Source organism: Natrix helvetica (genome assembly GCF_964273705.1).
Source record: "Natrix helvetica genome assembly, chromosome: 15".
Lineage (NCBI taxonomy): Eukaryota > Metazoa > Chordata > Lepidosauria > Squamata > Natricidae > Natrix > Natrix helvetica.
Genome location: NC_138565.1, coordinates 1769214 through 1792342, shown reverse-complemented (window position 1 = coordinate 1792342; position 23129 = coordinate 1769214). Strand labels below are relative to the sequence as shown.

The following is a 23129-nucleotide window of genomic DNA, read 5'->3' as shown; positions in this document are numbered from 1 at the left end:
GTTGACACGGGAAAGAGGAAGAATTTCGAATGTTTAGAAGCCCAAGGCAGCTGTGTGCCAGGCAGGGTGGATGTGGGCTGCTCTGCCCGTCATTAAGAAGGGTTAAGAATGCGACCCTGCGTTGTACATTTGTGGGTTGCAAAAAAAAAGGTTAAAATAAACAGGCTTGAATTCCAGCAGGTTTTTGTGCAAGGGTGGAGTTGAAGGTGAGTTGCTGAATGCAGAAAGAGGGAAGCTTAGAGACGGTTTGAGTGTGGAGCAGAGAGGGCGACGTCTGTGATGTCCCCTTGGCTGCTAAATTTAGAAATAAATACCCAAGGAACGCTTGTGGCGGCTGGCAGAGCTGGCTGTGCATTTATATGAAGATGTTGCCGCTGCTCAGCTGAAGAACCCGAGTGATTTTCAGCCTATGTTAGCTTGTAGGAAGCAGCGAGGGGTCTGGGCCTGAAAATTGATGTACCCGAGACTGAGGTAATTGGGTTTTGACAGGGAAAATGGAGTGAGGGATTGCAGTTTAAACGTAAGTGGCAAGAAGCCAGGACGAGCGAGTGAATGCTGTGCCTCCCTAACATGTTGACTGAAGGTGGGGAAAGAGAAGGGGAGAGGCTCAGATGCCCAAACTCTGGTAGGAAAGGGAGGGTGGCTAGTCCACAAGGATTATTAACGAAATACGGAGGAGATCGGGTCAAGAATGGATGCAGGCAGTTCTCGACTTACGGCCACAATTGGGTCCAAATTCCCGTTCCTAAACAGGACAGTGGTGGAGTGGGTTTTGCCCCACTTTATGACTTTTCTTGCCCTGGTTGTTAAATGAACCACTGCCCAGTTAAGTGAGGAACACGGTTGTGGAGTGAATCCGGAACGGTCTGTAGTGCCGAGGGAATTAAGGAAGCCCAGGTCGAATGAGATGCCCAGGTGACTCAAAGGGGAGGGGCTGGCCTGGCATGAAACAGGGAGAAGAAATTAAGGGGGGGGTTGCAAGGAGCAGATAGCACAAATGAAGAGTGTAGCAAAAACCCCAATGTTCTTACCTCGTCTCTCTCTCTCTCTGCCCCTCCAATTCCTTGGCATTAGGTGGGCAAATCCTCCTCCTGCAGAATTTGGGGGCGCAGTTGACCCCAGGCAAACTTCAGCACTGCCCCTCCAACCCACCTACCCCCCACAAAGACAATTCACTTCTCAAGCAAACAGAAGGCACCCTACACGTGGGGGGAAAGCTTCAATAAAATAGCTAAATAAATCTTTAATATTTTTTCTAATTGCAAATGTACATAAATGGCACAGACACATCATGGTTCTCTTCTCTGGACACAAACTACGTTTTATGTACATTATTTGACAGCAAAACTGAAGGAAAGGACTCAGCAAGTCCTGCTTCGTATTATTATTATTATTATTCGTTATTATTTTACTAAACATACTTACAAAAATTATTTTATTATTATTATTGTCATTTTTTTTGCTTGGTTTCTTTTAGAAGAGGCTATAAAACACGGAGAGGGGTTTGAAGAGGGAACAAGAGGAACCCAGGACGCTTGGGGGGGGGCGCCAGAGAGGTATATTTGAAGACACAGTGCTGCTGTCCAGGGGGGAGGGGAGAAGGGAAAGGAGACCACATGGAGACAGAGCAACCTCAGGGAGTTCCATTTGGTTGATAAATCATTGTCCTTCGCCAACAGACCACCCACCCACCTTGGGGGCTTGGATGAAGCTTTTTATCTCCTATCTTCTTGATAGGGGGCAATAACTGGGTCCCTTCAAGTGCCAGAGCCACGCAGAGCCTTGTGGCATAGTATGGCAAGCGGTGGAGGAAATTGAGGGCTGGATGGGAAAAGCCACTACCCGCTGCTTTCCTTTCGCTCACCTTCTCCACCCTGATGCCCAGGTGCATGAGCTTACCTGCCAGGGGGAAGAGGAGGGGGATGCTTTGCCTTGGGGCCAAGGCAAATCCCTCCATGGTATCGTGCTGGGCAGAGATGGCCACCAAGGAGCTAGGGGGGAGCCCTGTGGCTTCCCCAACCCCAACGAGGGCTGTGATGGAGAGGGGTATGGGGCAAACTCTCTCCATGCCCAAACAGCCTGAAAGCAGAAGAGACTGTCGCCCTTGGTTAGAGGAGGACCAGACTCCCTGGTTAAAGATTCGACTAAAGCTTGGCACCGTTTGTTCTTGACCTGAGCAGGCTCTGGCACCAAAGGTGAGGTGCCCACCTTCCCGAGAGCCATTCATTGGGGTTTTACCCATCGGGTCTCATCCAGAACACCAGGCATGCAAGGGTCTTTGATTCAGCCCTCAGGAAATCAGTGCTGTTCCCACCCAGTTTGCTCGGCCCGGGTATCAAATTCGGAAAGGATGCTGCTGCCTTGGGAAAAAACCCCTTTGCCTTTTTGGTATCAACGTTCTCTTCCTCCAGAACATAGCAGGAACCACGAAGGAAAAGGGATTCTGGGCCACCAGACCACATTTGGGGTTTCAAAGGGGGCGTTTGGACAGAGCCAGCCCCGTTCCCCCCCCTCCCCACATGACTGTAACCCTTGGGCTCAGCTCCCCTAAACCAAAGCAACCGTTGTTTTTTTTTTTGTATTGTCAGGCAAAATAAAATAAAAAAATGGCACATTATATTCGATACTTTGAAAACAACTTTTCTCCATTTTACAAAGAGGAACCTGTACACGTTCTAAAGATCAGTGTATTATATAAGGATTAGTTGTAAAAAAATGAAAACCTTACAGATCGTAACAAGTTCATATGGCGGAAAGTTCGAGAACAGAGAAAAGGGGGATTTGCCCTCCACCACCCCGGGAACGGAAGGGCAGCGGAGGCCTCTCTCTCTCTCTCCGTTGGGGGGACGGAGCTGGGGTGCCCTCCCACCTGCCCAGCCTTGAGGGGTGAGGAAGTGAGGCCACCGGTCAAGCAGCCAGAGGCTGACCTGACCCCCAGATGACACAGGGGTGCCCTCCTGCCATCTTAGGCCTCTGGTGGGCGAGGCGAGAGGGCAGGCTCCAGCTTTTGTGACCTGGCATTTGGCAAATGTTCCCAGGGGCGTTGGAAGTCTCCAGCAGGACCAAGGGCAGCGCAATGGAAGATGCCCACTGACAAGATATGGCTGGCTGGGAAGGGCTTAGGAGGAATGCCCCACTCGGAGAGAAGATGGGCTCGACTCAACAGCTGTGGCTCTGGGATGGCAAGGCCCCTCAAGACCCCATGACACCTGGGAGCAGTTGGCAAGGAAAGGTGCCCGGTCCCCTGCTCCTTTGCCCAGGCTGTCTAAGACCCTGCCTGGGCACCATGCTCTAGGAAATCGGTGCTCCAGTTTGCATGCACCCTCCTTGGTGATGGGCACCCGCCTTACAAATGGTCACCTGGGGAAACAACTACTTGGAGGTATCCATTGGTGCATTGGTTCCTTCGTCCCAGAGAGAGAGAGAGAGGGAGGGAGGGAGAGAGAGAGAGAGAGAGAGAAAGAGGGGTGCAGAAAAGGAGTATGATTGTCTGTGGACATTCGGGCCCAGCTGGGATCACCAGGTGCAGGGGGGGGGAGTTGTTGTCAGTATTAAACTCCGGGTCTTCTGGGAAAGGGCCCGGGGCCAGAGTTTGCACGCAGCCGAGCTGGACGGCAGCGGAGAAGCGATTGGAGCAAGAGGGATTCAACGTCCGGCTTCTTCCACCTTCCTCCGTGGGGCGGCTGCCTCCTACAAACCTCGCACCCACACCCGTCTCACAACGGACCGCCCTGCCAAGGCGAGCCCACCAGCCCGGCTAGGGCTGCCCAGCGGTTCAGATTAGGGGAGGGGGGGCGGCACTTTTTCCGAGGGCGCGTCCTTGCTCGTTTACTCTCTTTTGTGCGGCCTCGTCGAGGTGGCAAGCTTCCCACGCAGGACCCACAAGACCCCCCCTGAAAAGAGGACGAGGACTCCAGAAAGCTCTGCTTTGGGCTTTGGGCCGTTTTATTCCTAACGCAGACTGTGGAAGAAAAAAGAAAGGGAGTTACCGGCCCTCGTACGGCAGGGAGGCTGTCAATCTTCGTCCTCTGGTGCTTCCCTGGCAGCCACCATGCAGGGACCTGCCATACATGGAGAAACAGGCTCTGCTACGCAGCGGTGACCCTCCCCGGACAGCTGGGGCACGAAAGGCCCCACCAAATAGACCCAAACCCCCCTTGTGATCAGCTTTCTAGAGAAATGGGGGTCCTCCCCATCTGTGGTGCTAGGAAGTTGAGGGGGCAGCCGTTACCCCGACACCCCTCCCCGGAGGCCCAGGCTGGCAAAGCGGGTGGTTCCTGCCTTTTGCGAACAGCGCCAGAGGTTTGGCTGCCTTGGCATCCCCTGGCACACTATTGCACTGTGCCCTGCTGTGCATTTGTTTCTTGGGCTTCAGAGTTTCCTTTAGTAGCAATTTCTCCCACTGTTCTTGTTTGGCACAGCAAAACAGCCCTTGTGCCCGTCCTTCCCTGGGACACCAGGACCTCCAAAATGCCCGGGTGGGCTCTCCCGTTGGCTCCTTGGGCAGGGCTGGGCAAGGGGGAGGAGGGGTCTTCTGCAGCTTTCACCTCCTTTTCCAACTTGTTGGGTCTCGCCAGCCTAAAGGTGACCAAAACAGGCCTTCTGATGCTGAGTTCATTTGGTGCGTTTGCAGAAGACGGCATGCCCAACCTGCCCCTGGCTGCATCGAACCGATGCTCTCTTCTGCCCTTTCCCTGTCATTTTTGGCCTCGTCTCCAGCCCTGGGGGCAAAAATGCTTGGGGGGCTAAGTGCTGGAAGAGGGGATCCGTGCTGATAAAAGTTGACCCCCAAATTAATTCTGCCAACTTAAACCGAGAGAGAGAGAGAGAAACATCTTTAAACAGAGTTTGAACTTTCTGGCTGGGGTTGAGGTTTTCTGGGTAGTGGGCATTCTTCAGGGACTCACACAGAGAATAACAAACACCACCTCTTCAGGGATGCCTCCTTCCCACAATGGAGCCCCTGAGCTGCCCCAATTTCTCCTCCGTTCCCTGATGAGGTCTGCTGGGGCTGGGAGGAGCTGCTGTGTCCCGGACGAAAGGGGGATGAAGCCCCTGGCACCGAACGAGCACTCGGAGGGACGTGGCGGTGCCTCGCAGGCAAATTCCAGGGTGGTGACAGTGCCAGGAGTGGTGACAGGTCAGGGAGAACTCGCTGGGCGCGTCATTAGTCCCTCCGCATTCCTGGAAGTGATCTGGCTTTGCTGCTGAAGCATCTTTTTTGGACAACTGGCTTCACTCCTGCTCAGTTGGAGGCTCCTGTGCAAATCAGCCCCATCGCTGGGCCAGGGGCCGCTGGTGAGGAGGGCTCGGGGTCCACTTGGCTTTCCCGCTGGAGGAGGTGGACAAGGGGAGTGCCAGGCCCGTGCCAGGTAGTTCGCCCCTCCTGGGCGCTTGACTTGGCTGTCCTCTCGCTCTCGCGCGCCCGCAGCAGCCGGTCCCTGGGTTAACAGCTGCTGCTGTTCCGGAATTCACCACTCTCGGTGATCTGCAATTTAGTCGGGTTGGTAGGGGAGATGCCATTGCGGGTTTGCGTGCTGTACCTCTCTTTCAGCTGCGTGAGGGCGCTCATGAGCCGGGCATTGGCCGCGTCCAAGGAGGCGATGCGTTTCTCCTGGGTGGCAAAAGAGAACACAGGCAGTCAGTGCAAAGGAAGCCCCTTGCCCAGATCGGAAAGAAGGACTTCTTTCTTTTTCTTTCTTCTACTTTTTCCCCAGCTGAAGTCTTTTTGCTACCTGGGATAAGACGCCATTTACCCTCTTTCTCCAAAAGTAAGACCTCCCCGGATAATAAGCCCAATCGGGCTTTGGAGCCCATGCGCTAAAATAAGCCCTCCCCCAAAATATTGCAACACAGCAGCAGCCCTGAGGTGACCACGCTCACCGCCTCCTGCACCTCAAAAATAATAAATCCCCCCCCGAAAATAAGGCCAAGCGCTTATTTTGGGAGTCTTAAGACGCTGTCTTATTTTCGGGGAAACACTTTACTTTCACAGCTTTGACCACAACACGATCCGTCTGGGACGGTTTATCTCCCAACCTTGGTGTCAACTTCAACTCCCAGAATTCCAGCATGCTACCTGGGGTGGGGTGAGGGGGGTTCTGGGAGTTGAAGTCCAGCCGGCTGGGCAATCCTGGAAGTCCACATTTTCCCAAGTCACCGAGGTAGAGAAAAGGGAAGGCGAAGAGGCCAGGAGGAGAGATGGCAAGGGGGACACGAAGCCCTTGCTTGAATTTGGGTTGAATTTTCTTCCTCTTTTCTAGGATTTCCAGCGCCTGACATTTTTGTTTCCCAAGAAGGCATCTGCGTTATTGATTTGCAACTAAGCAGCTTCCCTCCCTCCGCCCTTGACTGGCAGTCTTTTGAGAGGCTCTCCCAGGAAGGGACTCGTCCTCCAGCCTCGCCTCGGGCGGCTGATGAAGATCTTGGCTGTCTCTGCTTCCCGACCCTGAATCGATCCAGCCGGTGGACTAATTAATGGATGAGGAGCCCCCAGGCGGGCAGGGGGGGCTCTTGCTGAGGCCAGCAGACTCTCTGATTGCCTCTAATGGGCTGGGGCTGCAGAGAAGGGCCACCTCGGAGATACGAGGAGCCGGGCAAGTCCCTGGAGCTGCTCAGGTAGCATAGTGTACACCCCCCCCCCCAGCAGCACTCTGCCTGAGTGCCAGGGGAATCAATGCCTGTGCGGGCAAAAGCTCCACCTGACACTGGGGAAGTGAGATGCCAGGCGGCTCCTTCGTCTGACCTTCTTCCTCAGTTGTGGGGGAAGGAGCCCCCGGGGAGGAAGGGGGTGGAGAGTTGTGTGTGTGTCTTTCCCAAGGTGCCAAGAGGCAGGAATCCTTGGTAGGCAGGAGAAGAGGCCCCTCCCTGACTGTTCTCAGGATACATTTAGAGGATACATGCCAATGTAAGCAGATTTGTGCTCTAGTCTGGCAAGATTCTGGCCTCTTGGCAAGCAGCCCATAGGGAATTACTCTGAAGTAATTCCTCGTTTGTTTTGAGTTCCCTGCATTTAACACCCAACCTGTTTCTCCCTCCCATTCACCCCCGCCCCAAAGCGCAGACCCCTCCCCCACCTGCGCATCGATGATCTTCTGCTTGGAGTCCACAGCCGCCTGCATGTCCGAGTGGTCCTTCTTCAGCTCCTCCTCCACCGACATCAGCCTGGGGGTGGGAAAATGGGGTCCCCTCTCAATGGTACAGCCTTTCTCCCTTTCTTCCTTCCCCCCCTCCATTTTTGGACACCAATCTTTCGGTAAAGAAATTCTGGCTGCGCACCCAGGTCTAAATGCCAGACCTGCGTGGGCTACGCTTGTCGGAATGGTGCCCGCTGGAGGAATCCCTTGTGACTTTGGGGGGGGGGCACAGAACAAGGATGTCCCCCACACACACACACTTACCTGCTGATGATCCCCTTCATCTGTATTTCCTTGTCTTCTTGCTGCCGCCGCAGCCGTTCCTCGCTCTCCTCCAGACGCGCTTGGTACTCCAGCGCCAGCTTCTGCGTGCCCTCCTCCTGGCACCGGAAGCGCACTTCGTACTCCTCCAGCTTCTTGGCAGACTGGCGCAGCTTGTCCTGCAGCACTGCCACGTCTTGTTGATACTGGGGAGGGAGGAAAGGGGAAGGGAGGAAAGGCGGGGCTAGGCCAGCTGTGCCACAGCAGCCTCCCCGCCTGTCCTACCATCGGTGCAAGAAGGGAATGCAAGAACCCCACCCTCCCTTCTAGCACAGATGATGTTCCCTAGTTGGGTCATGAAACGTCTGCAAGTAAAACCACCAAGCTCAGAGAGCATCTTCCTCTTTTACCCCTTCCTCTTCCTCCCCCTCCTCTTTCTCTTCCTCCTCCTCTTCCACCCCTCCTCCTCCTCTTTCATTCCTCCCACCTGCCTCCCTTTTAGCACTGATGATGTTCCCTAGTTGGGTCATGAAACGCCTGCAAGTCGACCACCATGCTCAGAGAGCACCGGGGACCCCCTCAATTCAACCCTGAGCTAGAGATATTCTCCTTTCTTTGAAAGCAACGCCCCAGGCTTGGTGGAGCACCGCTGGGAGAATGGGGTGAGCGTGGTAGGGGAGAGGCAACTGCAGGACGGGGCAACGGAAGTGGGAGGGGGTGGAGGAAGTCCAAGGGGTGCATCCCCTCCCCCCGCTAGTTCAGAGCCTTGAGGCCGAGCGTGTCTCCATCTTCCCAGGAGCTCTGAAGGAAAGACTGGGGCGGTCGCCCCGTTACCTTCTCCTCTTGGCTGAGCTCCTCTTTACTCCGGAGCTTGCATTCCGGATCAGCATTTTCCTCTTCCAGAAACTGCACGTTCATGTTGAGGAGCCAGGCGGCCGTGCGGTCCAGCGCATTGGGGTTCACGGGAGAAGGGGCCTGCAACGAAGGCGCCGCATGGCGGAAAGAGGGCCTCAGGCGGGAGGCGAAGGGGACACGGCTCCCTTGGCGGAACAGAGGGGTCGAGAGTGGCCCTCTCCCTCTGGGGGATGCCCTTGTGTGGCTTCGGCCCTGCAGGGGCTCCTGGGCACGGAGGTTGGCACGCCTGGAGGCTGCCCGGGGTGGGAGGGCTGGGCTCGGCAGGTGAGCTTCTCACAGAGTCTCAGAGGCTTTGCTTTGGCTGAAGCAGAGACCCCCGTCAGATGTTCTGCTGGGGGGGCGGCGCTTAATATGCAGACAATTATCCAGCCACAGGTGAAGCCGAGGGCCCCAAGAAGAGAGGCCAATCGCAAGCCTTCCCACTAAGGGGAAGACCTGGGAGTGGGATATCAGTCTGGAGAAGACCCCAGTCCACAAAGCAGCCATCTTGGAGCCCCCAAAATGAGCCGTTCTGTCGAGGGGCAGCCTGGGCCTTAATCGGGCTCCATGCAGAAATTGGGGGGGGGGGGGGTTTGAAGGTGAACAAACAGCTACAAGATGTACGTAATTTACTGAAAAGAAAGGACAGAGGCGCTTCGGGGAGGGGTAAGCTCAGCTCCCCCCCCAGTGGTCCCAGGGCTGGGGGCAGATATGGCTCCTCCTGAGTGGGCAGGAGTAGAACAGAGAGATCTCAAATGGGCATTCTGTGTGCCGGGTGAGCGGCGGGCGGAGAGAGGCCAATGGAGACCCAGGAGATGGGGAAGGGGGTAGAAGCCAGGGTGTATCAGAGGAGCTGTGTGGGGCTCATGGCCTGGCCCGCCTCCCCACCACCCCTGGGCTGCCCCACTCACCTGCTTGTGCATGGTGCGCTGCTTCATTTCGGGGCTGTCTCCCTTGGAAGAGGAGGACTGCTGGCGCAGGCGGGCACCGCTGCCCGGCCAGTCTGGCGAGGAGGAAAGCAGGCCCCCGCTGGCCGGCCGGGGGTACTGCAAGGTGCTCAGCAGGGAGGGAGGGGTCCTGCCCCGAGTGATGGGCGGGGGCGGAGGTGGGGGTGGGGGCTGGTCTATCCGCCGCTGGGGGCCACTGCTGTTCTGCCGGGGCATCGTCGGCTGCCCACCCTTCTCGGCCACCAAGAGCTGCTGGCGGGCCAGTTCTCCGGCACGCCGGGCAAAGTCCTCCGGGACGCCACCGGGGTTGCCGAAGCCATGCTTGGTGGCCGCCGCCAAGTCTTCACTGTTGCTGTGGGAGCTGAGCGAGCTGTGGCCCTCGGAGCCCGAGTCGGCCAGTCCCCGGGGGGAGAGCGGCAAGCCGGCCGCCATCTGGTAGACGGGGTTCTGGAAGGAGAGGGGAGCCAGCAGCTGTGGCCGGCCAGGGGCGTTCTCGGAGTTGGGCGTCTGTGCAGAGCGGCGCACGGTGGCAGTGCCCGTGGCGCCGCTCGGTTGAGTCCGCGTGGCCCAGGCCTGCCCGGCGGAGGGGTGGCTCTCAGGGAGCGCTTCGGCGGCCCCCAGCCCACTGCCCCCGCCGTCCAAAAGGCGATTGTCCTGCAAGTCCACCATGGAGAGGCTCTTGCTGCCATTGGCCATCTGGACGTCGGGCTCATTGGCCTCCGAGTAGCTGGAGCTCCGGGCGGGCGACGGCTGAGCCCCCACAGACCTTGTGACAAAAAACAAGTCCTTGTTTTCAGCGGTTGGAGACGGTAAGCGTGTGAAATCTATCAGACTGTGGGGGAAATAAAAATGCATAAGGAGAAGAGGAAGGAGGAGGAGGAAGAGAAGAAGAAGACGACGGCAACAAAGAAGAAGAAGAAGAAAAGGAGAAACGGCAGCGAGACACACACACACACACAGAAACGTGCTACGCAGAGGACAGCAAGCAAGCAAGCGCATCCCGTCTGCCATGCTCAGGGGAAGGACATGCCGCTTTGCCCCCCCGCCCGCCTTTCTTCCCTGCCCTGTGGGGCACTGCGAGGCATCTGTTCTTGACAGCAGGGACCGTGTTTGTGTGTGTGTGTCCTGTGCAATTGAACTTTGCCTCCCCCCACCCGTCATCCTCAGCCCCTTCCACTTTAAGGTCCCATGCAGCACACGGGGGGGTGTCTCACCACGGCCAGGCCCGCCTGTCTCCCCCCCCCCCGCTGCCTCCCACGGCCAGGCCCGCCCGCTCTTACCCAGAGAGGTCACTCTCCAGGACCATCTTTTGCAGCCCCACTGAGATGCCGTTGCCGGCGTTTGGGGTGGAGGCGGCCGGGTCGCTGGTGACCGAGACCTGCACGCAGGACGGGTTGCTCAGAGCCATGTTGACGTCCCTGAGGAGGCGCGACAAGGGGCCCAGTTTGGCCGCCGTGTTCTGCAAGGGAGGAAACGGGTGAAGGCCTCCGGCCCCAGCCCTTCGGAGCAGGCCCAGCCGGGGGAGGAAGCTCTGCCGGGGCCCTTGGGGGCCGCTTCGGACGGGGGACTCGCTGCCCTTTGGCGGTGAGCCGGAGGGTTTCGGGGGGTTACCTGGTCCAGCTGGGCCACCACCTCCCAGAGCAGGGAGTGCAGAGTGGCCAGTTCCCGGCCCAGGTCAATGTAGCCCTCGAAGCCGGCCGTGTTGGAGAGGGTCTCCGGGTTGGAGATCTCCAGGAGGAAGCGCTGCATGTTGGTCCACTCGTGCTCCAGGAACTGGTTCATGAAGTACATGTACTCTTCCTTGCTCCCAAACCTGTGGCGAACCCGAGGCAGAGGAACCCGGCTGAGGCCTGGCAGGAAGAGGGCTCCCACCGCCAAGCTGGCAAAGCCGGGGCGCTTGGAGGAGCAGGGAAGAGGCCGCGGAAATGGGGAACCTGCGCCAGGCATGTGCCAGTCAAATGTCAAAGATAAACCCCGATCGCAGCAAGGGAGTGGGGGGGGGCACAGCCAGGCATACCCACCCGGTGCCCTGCCCTGAATTTTGGAGGCTGCATCTCTGCAGGTCTACGATCTTTCTTTCTCTCTTTTTCTTTCTTTCTCTCCCTTTCCCGCTCCCCTTTTCTTTCTGTCTCTTTCCCCCCTCTCTCTCCCTCTCTCTTTCTTTGTCTCTTTCTCTTTCTTCCTCCCTCCCTCTCTTTTTCTTTCTTTCTCTCCCTCTCTTTCTTTCTTTCTCTCTTTCCCTCTCTCATTCTCTGTCTCCCTCTCTCTTTGTCTCTTTTTCTTTGTCTCTTTCTCTTTCTTTCTCTCCCTCCCTCTTTGTCTCTTCCTCTTTCTTTCCCTTTCTCTTTCTTGCCAACTCCTTTTCTTTCTCTTTCTGTCTTTTTCTTTCTTTCTCTCTCTTTCTCTTTCTTTCTTCCCCCTTCTCTTGTTCTTTTTCTTTTTTAAGGATAAGCAGCTCAGAACTAGCCAGGAAAGCCAGTGGAGGGATTTGTTTCCAGCAAAGCTCTGGGCTTAAGTAGCAAGCTGGCTGGGATCTGTGTCACTCCCCCCCTCCTCCCACCCAGTTGATTCTCCTGCTTTCAGAGGCTTTAAAAAATTCATAACTGGGGTGGGTGGGTGGGCGGAAGTGTGTGTGCAGAAGGCTGGGGAGGGAGAGGAGTTCTTCCCTTTTAGACCAAACCCTGAGGAGCAGAGAACCAAAGGCAGCTGCTTGGGAATCTTGACACTTTCAGGTTTCTAGTCCCTATGATCTCACGAGGTGAAATTGACAGTGGCAAAGTGGCCACTCAATGACCTTTCTCTCCCCACCCCCCAACTCCAAATCAGCTGGTCAACCCAGAGGAGCCTTACTTGGCAAAATTGGCCAGGTTTTGGGTGACCTTGGCAATGAGGGTCAGCGTCCGGGCAGTGCGGTCGTCCGGATACTCCTGGAGCAGGTTGAAGAGGGAGGGCGACATGATGGCCGGGCAGAGGAAGCGGAGGAAGAGGGAGGCGCTGATCAGGCGCTCGCTGATGTCCGGCCGGCCGCGGCTGCTGCACTCTTGGCGCCAGGAGGCAAAGACCTCCTTCAGCTCGCGGGGGAAGACGCTGCGGAGAGAGAGAGGGAGGGAGGGCGGCTCTAGGGGGGCTTCGGGGGAGGAATGGCTGCCCCCTGGGCACCTCTCCCGGAATAAAGCAGCGTCGCAAAGCATGGCTGGCTGAGCCTTGGGGCAGCCAGCAGCCTTGGGGCCTGGACAAAGCAGCCGTCCCGGGACTCTGCCTGCCCTCCAGCCTCTCGGGGGTCCCAGGCACGAAGCAAACTCCTGGCTGCCTCTCCCCCCCACCCCCACCCCCCAAGCCAACTCTGGCAGCGCAGCCCACCTACCAGTAGGAGTTGATGATCTTGCAAAAGGCCAGTTCGCAGCACATCTTCAGGTTGCTCTGGTGCTCCAGGAGATCCGAGGAAGAACACTTGCTGGGATCCACCTCGCAGTTTTCGTCCGATTCGTACAGCGCCTTGATGAACTCGCCTGCCAGCCGCGGGAAAGAGGAAGGAAAAAACAACGGAAGCCGATGAATCCCCCATCCCAGATTCCGGGGGAACCCAAGGAATGGAACTTAAGGTTTCCTTCCCTCCACCCTGGGGCAAATCAAGTCACTGGTCCTCATGGCTGCCAGTCTAGAGAGGGGAATAGGGGAGGGAGGTAAAGACGCAGCAGAGCTCCTTCCGGTGACAGCCCCCTCCCCGTGCCCAAAACCACACGGCTCCATTTCATGTCACCCCTGCCTGTCCCTGACCCCCTCAGAAATCGGCTCAGAGGGAGCAGATCCCAAGGAAGGTGGGCAGAGCATCAGCCGAGGGCCACCTGCCTTCTGCTGACTCCCGGCTGGGAACAGCCCAGAAGGCTAGGAGAAGATCTGGTTTGCATGGGGAAGGGCTGCCGAGCCCCCCTGTCCTCAATGCCTCTCGGCTGGGGCTAGAAAGCTAGCATCTCAGGGGGAAAGTCCCCGCAGGCAGCAATTCAGCTCTGCAAAGGATGGGACCGGAGAAGCTCCACCTCCTGTGAGGCCAGGTTCCACAGCTGCTGCCCTAAAGCTTGGGGAAGCCCTTATGGGGGGCGGGAAGAGGGCACCATCCCCCCCCCCGCCTTACCTAAGGCATCCTGCAGGTACTTCTGGCCCACCAACTTCAGGTACTCCTCAATGGCTTTGGTGGCCAGCGTGTTTTCTCGGAAGATCAGGTGCTCGTTCTCCCCGCAGCGGTCGACCTCGGACATCATGAGGTCCGTCAGGAAGTCCTGGGAAGGAGAAGGTCCATCGGGGTGGGAAAGTGCCCGGGGCTGGTGGGCGGCAGGGGCACAGAGGGCACTGCCTACTCCCAACCCCATTCACCCCCTACCTCTCTCTCTCTCTCTCTCCTCCACCTGCTCCTCCCCAAGTAATTCTGCAGGGACAGCAGGGGGGGGGGGTCCGCACAGCAACGCTTTCCCCCTTGGGGGCTCTGAGCTTTGCAGACTCGGCAGATTTTACAAGGAGCAGCAAAGTTATTAGGACCGAGAGGGGTGATGAGCCCTGAAAGCGTCAGAGTGCGGCTTCCCTAGGCCCCTGGTTTGCCCCCGCTCCCCCCAGGCCGCCTCTTTCCCTGCTTCAGCAAATGCCAGCCGTTTCCCCCAAATGCCCCAGCCCCCCCCCCCAGGACAGGGGGCAGCCTGCTTCTCTGGAGGTAGCAGCCCCTCTCCAAGGCTCGGTGGGGCAGTGCCATGCCCGAGAACACCTTAAGGACCGTGGGGGGGGGGGAAGGAATCCTGTCATTGAGCCACATGGAACTCCGGTGCCCATCAGCCTAATCCATGCCTTGGCTCCGATAGCTTACTTAGTAAGCCTTACTATGTCAAGCTCTCCCCTTGAAGCCATGTGGAGCCCCCACGTGCTAAGGCAGTCAAACTGAGCAGCAAACACAGTGCAGTTTGTGTGCGTTTCACCTCCAGCTGGCAGGGGGGGCACAGGGACTCTGCAGCGGCTTCAGGACTCCCAGGTGAAGGGGCCCCAATAGGGACCCCCAAAATGGCTCCCTCGGGGACCAGATGGAGGCGGGGGGGGATACAGGTGCTAACTCCCTGGCCACCACTCACGCTTCACAGATGACTCCTGAAAGGAGGACCTTGACTGTGCTCATAAAATTGATTAAAGCCGTAATTACCTGGACTAACAGCTCTTGCAAGAAATATTACCCAATCCCCCTCCTCGCTCTGAGAGGAGGGGGCTCAGCGGAAGGCAGCCACTGGGGCCGGTGGGATTTACAACTGGTCAGCAAACTCCAGCGCTCTTCGAGGTGTATACAAGGCGGAGGGGTCCTTGTAAGGGATGGCTACACAATCCATCCGTGGGGAGGGGTCCTGAGAACGCGCCTGCCTCTGGTTGCCCCTCCTGCAAACGCCCAGGGCCACTGCCAGGGCTTCCTCGCTTGGAAGTGGAGCCTGGCAGAATTGGCAGGGCGGCTGAGAGCAGAGACAATCCAGCAGCTCTCAAGAAATCCAGAGGACCCCTCTCTCCCAGCATCCCCTCCCACCGGGGCTGATGGGCTGCCTCATCCTTCCTCAGGGTGGAAATGGGGGGGGGGGGAAGGGTTGTCCCAGGAACAGCAGTCCAGGTAGCACACTGTAAGGAAGTGGGGAACAGGGACTCCGGGTGCTGAGGCCTGCCAGCGGCCAGCAGAGCTGGTGGCAGATTCAGAGAGTGAGGAGGTTGGGGAGGAAGATGGGCCAGTCCTGGAGTCTGGGGAAGGCTCGGATGAGGGCTCTGTGTCGGAGGCAGAGAGGGGGCCAGGGCCATATGCCAGTTATCAGCTGCCTTCAGAGTCAGACATCAGTGAGGCAGAAGAACAGCTGGAGTCTGTTCCCAGTGTGCCCATGCGCAGAGCTGCCTGAAGGCAAGAACAATTAAGACAAAATGGGCAACTCAGGAGTAAGGCTTGGAGCGATTGGCCCCTCGCATAAGACATAAAAGAAAAGCGATCGGGAGGTGAGCTTTTGCAGGAAGCAAATTAGTTCATCTAGTTGGTTCAAGCTTTGAAAAGTTTTGTTTGACTCTGTGCTAAGTCTAGCCTTGCTCTGCATTTGGCAATTAGGTCTCTGGCAGCATTCCCAGGGAGATAAAGGTGGGTGTTTGTCAACATTCCCCTGAAAGACTGTGGCAACTCGAGCAGACATCTGTCGGAATCTTCACAGCCTGTTTGTGAAGCCCTGCGGACTGTGAATGACCATGATTCACAGCAGTCTAAATAAAAGAGGGTACATCCTCCATCTTTTATGGGTACAACAGTTCTGTGACAATTTAATTCAACCCCGCGAAGTCAAAATGATTCAGGGGACATGATGGTTTGTAGACGCCAAGGATCAGTCGCCCAAGCTGGGCCAGAGCTGGCTTCGCCTCCTCTTAGGGCGTGGGCCCCGTTCCCCATAGGAGCGGGTGAAGCCTCCCCATCCTTACCTTGGCTTTTCCCGTGCTCTGCAGGATGTGGATCAAGGCCGAGGCCATCTCCTCCTTGTTCTTGACGCTGAGCATCGGCTCCAGCACGGAGCAGAGGACCATGTAGTTGTTGGTGACATACTCCGCAAACTCCTTGTACGTTTCCATGGGGAGCACGCTCATGCTCTGATAGCGCGACTTGATGCGGATCATGGGCCCCCCGGATTTGCCCTTGCTGGGGTTGGGCGTCACCACCGGGTACCACTTCTCCACAAACTGGCGTCCCGTGACGGAGCCGGCCGGGATGCTGACCATCCCGATGAAGTTGGTCTTGTCTTTCTTCTTCTTCTTGTCCGTCTCCTTGTACAAGTGGACGGCGATGCTCCGCAAGGGAGGGAGGTTGTTGAACTCAAAGTGCTCCCCCCAGAAGACATTGTCCGTTTTCAGCTTGCAGGTGGTGCGGGCGTAGAGCGCCTCGTCCAGACAGAGTTCGCACAGGTAGCGCTTCTTTGCGGGCAGTTCTTTGGCTTCAATAATCCACAGCTGGAGCATGTTCTCCACTCGCCGACTGTTGTCCTGGGAAGGAGATGCAGAAGAAGTGACTATGGGCTTACATACTCTGCATAGATACGCCAAGGGATCTTTGCACCCTTGAGAATTTGTATCCATGTTCCAAACGAAACAACTTCTGGAATATTCAGATACATCAGAGGAACGTCCCCAATTGGGTCAAGACACTTGTGCAAATAATGCCATTTGCATCAATTATAGATAGATAGACTAAACTGACACCAACGGTGTACATTTGTATTTAACAGACGTTTGCATTTAACAGGCATTTGTATTTAATGGACTCTTAGATTTAACAGACAGGAACCTTTTCCAAGGCGGTCAATGAACTGACATTCTACCAGGCCACGAGGTCTATTATCTTTGCTAGCCTTCTCCTTTAAAGGAAGTTGGAAGATTGGGGAGAACAAACAAGGGACATCTTGCCAAAGACCTTCCCCCAACACTACCTTGTTCGGGTGCACGGCTCGTCGCAGATTCTCCATCCATTTGTCGCGTTCTGCTGCAGACCGGCAGGAAAAGCACTTGCTCCCAGACGCCGTTGTCACCTGCGAGAGGAGAGAGAGCGCGCGCGCGAGAGAGAGAGCTGATGGCCGTGGGAGTCTCCGCCCAGGCAAGAGAGAAAGAGCAAGCCCCTCAGATCCTCATCGGTTGGATACGGACATCAAGCTTGGGCCAATGGGATCCAATGTTCAGGAGCACACTCAAAAAGCAGCCACCTTTCCCTAGTCTACTCTCATGAAGTTGATACTGAGGTAGACTGCCTCTGACTGTGGAGGTTTTATCCTTAATCTTTTATGAGTGCATCATAAACTCAAGCAAGACTCACAACGAGCCCAGCCCTCTGCTTTCCATCCACCAGTGCTCCTCTTCCCTCCCGTCCCCCCTCCCTCTCCCTCTCCCCAGCATGCCCCTCACCTCGAAGCAGAAATCCTGGCCAAGGATGCTGCTGTGCACTGGCTTAATGACCACTTCCTCCTCCATGCTGAGATCCAGGGCTTCCACCGCGCTACCAGGACTGAGCAGTGATTCGTGGGAACGCGACTCCTTCAGCCTCGGCATTAGATGGGATCTGGGGGGTGGGGGAGAAGAGGAGAAAGGGGACTGAGAAGAGCCTCCAGCACTCAGCATCTCCAGCATCTGCAAACCAAAGAGCCACAAAGAGCCCCCCCCAAAACAGCTGCACCGCCCCAAACCCCCCCCTCCCCCAAGAGCAGAGAAGGAACAGTCGATGTGGGAATTACTCTAATACGGTGCTTAATCGATCCGTATCTGTTCATTGATTCAAACAGTCGCAAGTGGGACTAAAGTACGCAGACAGGAAAAGGCAGGCAGAGGTATGGATGTTTCTATCCACATCTCTATGCGGGTGGATTGAGGGCAAATATTTGTCTCAAAACAAGAGCCTGGCATGCATCATCCTGGAGACTCATCCCTCCTCCTCCTTCCCACCGGAGGGAAGGAAGGCCTCTTCCAGGAGATGCATCCTTTAAACCTGGGAGCTACGGAAGCAGGGAAGGGAAGGCAGCTATTTGGCCCCAACTGCAACGTGCCAATTCATTGATGAAGCATTCCTGGTGAGGAGGAAACGGAGGGGCTCCCTGGCTGACGCCCCAAACAGCAGCCTTTTGCACCCCACCAGGGGTGGCTGGCATGCACCTGGCACCGAGAAGTGCAGAATTGCCGCCGCTTGCCAGGAACGGAGGGCTCGGCCTCTGGACGGGACGTCAGCAAGACAGGGCATCATTCAAACTCCTGCGATTCTCCAATCAACCCTGATTTAACCCACTCCCCTCCTGCTGGGCTCTCTGCGGGGGCCGGGGGGGCTGGCCAGCTTCCTCCTCTGGTGCCCCGAAGAACAGCCAGGGAGTGAGAGGGAGCAGGGACCGTCCTGTAGCTCAGCAGCAAAGCCCAGGCGGTCACAGAAGCAGCCCAAGAGGGAGGAGAGACAGTGGCCAGCAAGACAAGAGGTCCCCCCCTCGCCCCGCCCCGGCTTCCTCTCTGACATGCATGAGTGAAAAGCCCCCCCTTCCACCAGCCCCCGTCTCCTCACCCAGACAGATGTCCCGCTGCACCGCATCGCCTCTCGGGGTGCCCGCCTGCCCAACATCTGCCCCCACGGAAGACGGGGAAGCTTCTCCTTCCCCAACACACAGCCCAAGCGGGCCTCTGTCCCCCTCCCGCCGCACCCCTCCTTGTGACCCCCTTCTCGCCTCTCTCGGCACTGCCTGGGCGGCAAAGACGCTGGGCAATGGCAGCCCGGTGGTGCTGGCGCTGATTGGCCGCTCTGTAGCTGGGGAAAGGAGCGACATCTGCTGTTAATGTCAACATCCACACACTGGCAAGACGGGCCCCCTCCCAGGGCTGGCCGGGATGCGCTCTTCATGGCCCCTAGCCCTGTGTGTGTGTGTGTGTGTGAGAGAGAGAGAGAGAGAGAGAGAGAGAACAGAGAGGTTGGAGGCTGCCAAGGGGGGGGGAGATGGAGGGGATGCCCGGAGGAAGTGGGCAAAGAGTAAGGAGGAAAGTCTGGCGCAGAACGAACCTCTGGGCCAAAGAGTTACAACTCCACTCATCCAAAGCAGGGAAGGGGACGGAAAGGGGACAGGAAGGACAAAAGGAGACTCTCCCCACTGCCAAAGAAGAGAGGAACTGCCCACGAAATGGACGACGGCTGAAGGAGGGGCTGGAATTGGTAGGGAAGGAGGTGTGGAGGGGTTGGAGACAACTGGCGGGGAAGGGGCATGACCCCCAAGGAGTACCAGGCACTCTGAGTGAGAGGGGAGGGGGGGAAGGGTCGCCCTGCCTGCTCCTCCCCCCTCCCCCTGCAGCCCCAGGGTGGAGGCTCTGTCTGCGAAAGGAAAGGCAGTGCTTGTGACTGCAGGATTCACTCTGCCTCTGGCTTCCACGGCTTTCTTTTTTTAAAAAAATGGGATTAGAAAACCCGGGGAAGGAAGGAAGGAAGGAAGGAAGGAAGGAAGGAAGGAAGGAAGGAAGGAAGGAAGGAAGGAAGGAAGGAAGGAAGGAAGCCTCTCATCCGCTATTAGCCATGAGAGCAGAAAAGGGATTTATTGGCTGGCACACCTGCCTCGCAGCTTTCCAGAGGTGGCAACTGGATGAGTTGAGTGAGGTAGGCTGGCTTTAAAAGCCCCACAAACCCCTGGGTGGTGGTCCGAGCCCCTCTGCCCCTCTTGAAGCTGCCCCCAAAAGCCCCCTCCGTGGGCTCTCATACCGGCCACAGGTATGCCAGCCCAGCCCATCTTTGCCTCCCCCAAAGAGCCTAACTCTCCTTGGCAGCCTCTGGTGGTGCTTCCTCCCTCCGTGCCCGGCCTCTCCCTGGCATGGGGAGGGGGCTTCCTGCGTTTTGCGGAGGCACCACAGCCTAGCCAGAAAAGCCCCCCCCCCCCTCAAGCCCCCTCGAGGCCTCCAGAAAGAGCAGAAGGGGGGCTAAAGATGTCCCAAGATAATTCGAGGCCCCAAACATCTGGCCAGCCGTTCGATCCCAGAAAGGCTTGCAGCCTCCTCACACCCTTTGCAAGCTGGCTCGGGTGCCACCACAGCCTCTGGAATGTGCTGACCGAGGCAGGCAGGCGGGCAGGCGGGAGTGTTCTCCCATCTCCAGGGCAAGGAATTCTGCTGCCCCAACCAGTTCAGCCAGTTCCTACCGGTGGCAGGAAACGGCCCTTTGGCAAACCAAGGAGAGGTGGAGGCAGCTACCCAAGTCTTTCTACCTACTGCACCACCTGTGCCGCTACGGGCCACAGTGCCAATGGGCACCATTAAGGCAGGAGACCAAAGCATCTCGACAGAAGAAGGGGGACCTTCTGGGCTCAGTTTCTGTCCAGCCAGGGAGGGCATCACCCTCTGGTGATGTATTTTAGGGGGGTTACTGCCTGGGAAGTGCCAGGAGGGACTTTTCCAGCTGTGGCCCTCCAAAATAGAGAGCTGTGGGGCAGCCCGGCCTCCCTGGCACACAGCCCTCTTCAAACCCAGGGCCATTTTTTCGGGGGGGGGAAGGGGGGAGAAACTAAGAGGAGAGACCCAATAGAGGTTCACCAAATATGCACAGCAAGGGGGGGGGGGGGAAGAGAGAGAAGGAGGGGAATGTGCTTGTCCCACTACTGTAATAGAAGCAAATAGAATTAGCTTGTGGAACTCCTTGCCACAAGACTGCTCTTAGGTCAGACACTGCGTAGGGGTGGGAAAAATGGAAGAGAAGGACTCCTCCCCCTCCTCCCCAGAGCAGCCAAGGGCAACCTTTTCCAAGGCTCCCAGATGTTGAGAGGCAGAGAAACGGTCACCTGGGCAGGGAAGGCCGCCAAGAAGTGGTCGGCAGCCTCCGTTCCCACAACCTCTGCTTCCTCAAGAGCGAGGGAATTTTTTTTAAAAGCCTGGACAGCCGGAGAGCAGCAGTGACCACTCATTTCCAGCACAGTGTTGACTTCCCAGGCAGCGCAGAAACCTTGGCTGGCGTTCAGCCTGGCTAGCCGGGAACATGGCTGGATGCCCATGCGATGTGCATATGTGTGCATGCGTGTACTTATTCACAGGAGCTCCAAAAACTGTCACAAAACTGGGAAAAGATACAGAAAAATCTGATGAGATCCGGGTGCTCTAGTCCCCCCCCCCCCGTCCCCTCCTTGGCCTCTCTCCTGCTGCTGCTTTCAATCGGAAAATGTGGGTCTCCTCCTCTTTTTAAAGCCAGGAACCCACGTTAAGGCAAAGAATCAGAAATATTTATATCTGCCTCTGAATTTTGGAACTGATTGGGAGAACCAGTCCACCCTTCAAGGATATTGGCAGAGAAAGAAAGAAAGAAAGAAAGAGAGAGAGAGAGAGAGAGAGAGAGAGAGAGAGAGAAAGAAAGAAAGAAAGAAAGAAAGAAAGAAAGAAAGAAAGAAAGAAAGAAAGAAAGAAAGAAAGAAAGAAAGAAAGGAATATTTTCAGATCTCTACCTTCACTTCACAAACCATTTTCAGCCTCCTTATCTGGCATTCACCCAGGAAAGGATTTCAGCTCTTAATGCCCGGCTGGCACGTTGGAGAAGATTGACCCGGTCACACTCTGGGTGGGGCTCCAAGAGAGGCCTGGTGAGGTGGGGCTTGGAAACCCCTCAGATTCGGTCTGCCAGTGAAACTGGGCAGTGAGGCTGGCAGCTGCTTCCCTCTCGCCTCTGACCAGGAAAGCCGTTTCCAGAGGAGATTAATTTCTCCTGGCCACTCTGTGCCATGCCAGTTGGGTGGGCAAGGGCAAAAGCCAGAAGGGAGCAGAAGGCACCCTGGCTGGCGGGTGGCCCCTCCCAGATGCCATCCTGGCCTGGTCCCTCTGGCTAATCTGTGGGGGTGGGGGGCAGAAAAGGGAGGTGGGGAATGGAGCAAAGTCTGACTGCAGCCAGCCAGGGGAGACAAAACCTTTTGGAGAAGCAGGAGCTGAAGGCGGATGGAGCTGCTGGCTTTTATCTCCCTGTTACGTATCAGAGAGTCTGAGACCAACTTACCCAAACGGGGTGGGTCCTTCTCCTCCCCATGGGGCTCTTATGGGGCAGGGGGCACAAGAGAGAGAGAGGCAGCCTCCCCTGGCATCCAAGCAGCAATAATTCCGTTCTATGCTGGCCTTTCCTCTTGCATAAATGGGATGGACCCCCCAAATGCCCTCCATTCAGCACCCACCTTCCTCGGCCCCCACCCCATAACAGCCCCAGTCAAGAATCTCCGCTCAATTCCCTTTCGCTCCCAGATCGACCTTTTCACGAAAGCATCTCACAAACATATTTGCTTCCTGTCAAACTTCACACACAGAGACGCATTTTCTCTCCAACTCCCCAAGTCATCCTGAATCTTCTTGAATAATTTCAGGTAGCCTGCTTTTCCCCACCCCCACACCCCTCTATCTCTCTCTCTCTTTTTTAATCAATAGCTGACAGACTCGTCAAATTACTTTGGGGACCAACAAAGCAATTTTTAAGCAGGCGGGAGCCCCTGGTAGAACCGTCAAGCGAAGAGTGTTCTTGGCGAGGGGCTGAGAACGGCGACTCGACAGCACGATACTTTTGTAAACTAGATATTAATTTATCATTAATGAATCGCCATGGAGCAATGACACAGATTACTCAAAGTTCCTGGCCCTCCCCTTGCAAAAATGAATTGCCCGGAAAACAGAGGCAGGCAAGGGGAAGGGGCAAAAGAAGCGGGAAGAAGGGAAGCTGCCGCAGCCCAGCTTATTGTGTTTCATCAAAAAATGTGGAAGTGTACTACCATACATGGTGGTCGTGCCAAAAAGCCAAAACATACTGGCAGAATATCCAAAAGTGGTTGATAAAGAGATAACCGAAGAGGGAATAGAATTCACACCGGAACTATTTCTCTTGGGAATTATATACAAGAAATGCAACAAGGGGCTTATCTTTTTAGCTACACATTTCATCACGGCAGCCAAGAATGGTCTTTGCCCAAATTGGAAAAACAGGGAAACTCCACACGAAGGGGGAATAATGAGGAAAATCTTGATCTGCGCTGAAATGGATAAATGGACGTGGGGATTGAAGAATAAAGATGAATCAGAATATTGTAGGATAAATTTTATCAACGATTGGGATATGAAAGGGGAAGGCCTAAATAGGCATGAGCCAAGATTCATAGAATGGAGACTAGAATTATGTAGGAAATGATAAATACGAGAATCAACAAGATAAACGCAAATCGACATGGCTGGAAATAGGTTACTTTTTTCCTCTTTGTAAATACGATATGGATCAAATGTTAAAAAAAAACAAAAACAGGGTAGATACAACGTACAACTGAATATCTTAGCACGTATGGCATAGATCCTGCCAGGACCGTTTACGCTGTGTCCAAAGTTTTAATTTATGTTTAATTAA

At 56.1% G+C, this 23129-nt stretch overlaps 1 protein-coding gene across 6 annotated transcripts in view; it reads right to left on the bottom strand.

Annotated features, from left to right (window-relative positions):
* Positions 1-3922: 3922 nt before the first annotated feature.
* Positions 3923-23129, bottom strand: part of DAB2IP (DAB2 interacting protein) — a 56694-nt gene continuing 37487 nt past the window's right edge. For 4 of the 6 annotated variants that reach the window (XM_081967444.1, XM_081967447.1, XM_081967449.1 and 1 more), the window contains 13 exons: positions 17174-17327; positions 16705-16803; positions 15707-16261; positions 13371-13515; positions 12603-12747; positions 12089-12325; positions 10850-11051; positions 10519-10697; positions 9203-10070; positions 8232-8372; positions 7401-7603; positions 7077-7164; positions 3923-5614 (listed from right to left, as the gene is read on the bottom strand). In XM_081967444.1, the coding sequence (XP_081823570.1) occupies positions 5447-5614; positions 7077-7164; positions 7401-7603; positions 8232-8372; positions 9203-10070; positions 10519-10697; positions 10850-11051; positions 12089-12325; positions 12603-12747; positions 13371-13515; positions 15707-16261; positions 16705-16803; positions 17174-17327 (3184 nt within the window). In that variant the 3' untranslated portion in view covers positions 3923-5446. The remainder of the gene's footprint in view (positions 5615-7076; positions 7165-7400; positions 7604-8231; positions 8373-9202; positions 10071-10518; positions 10698-10849; positions 11052-12088; positions 12326-12602; positions 12748-13370; positions 13516-15706; positions 16262-16704; positions 16804-17173; positions 17328-23129) is intronic. The other 2 variants (XM_081967446.1, XM_081967445.1) reach the window with 2 other exon arrangements.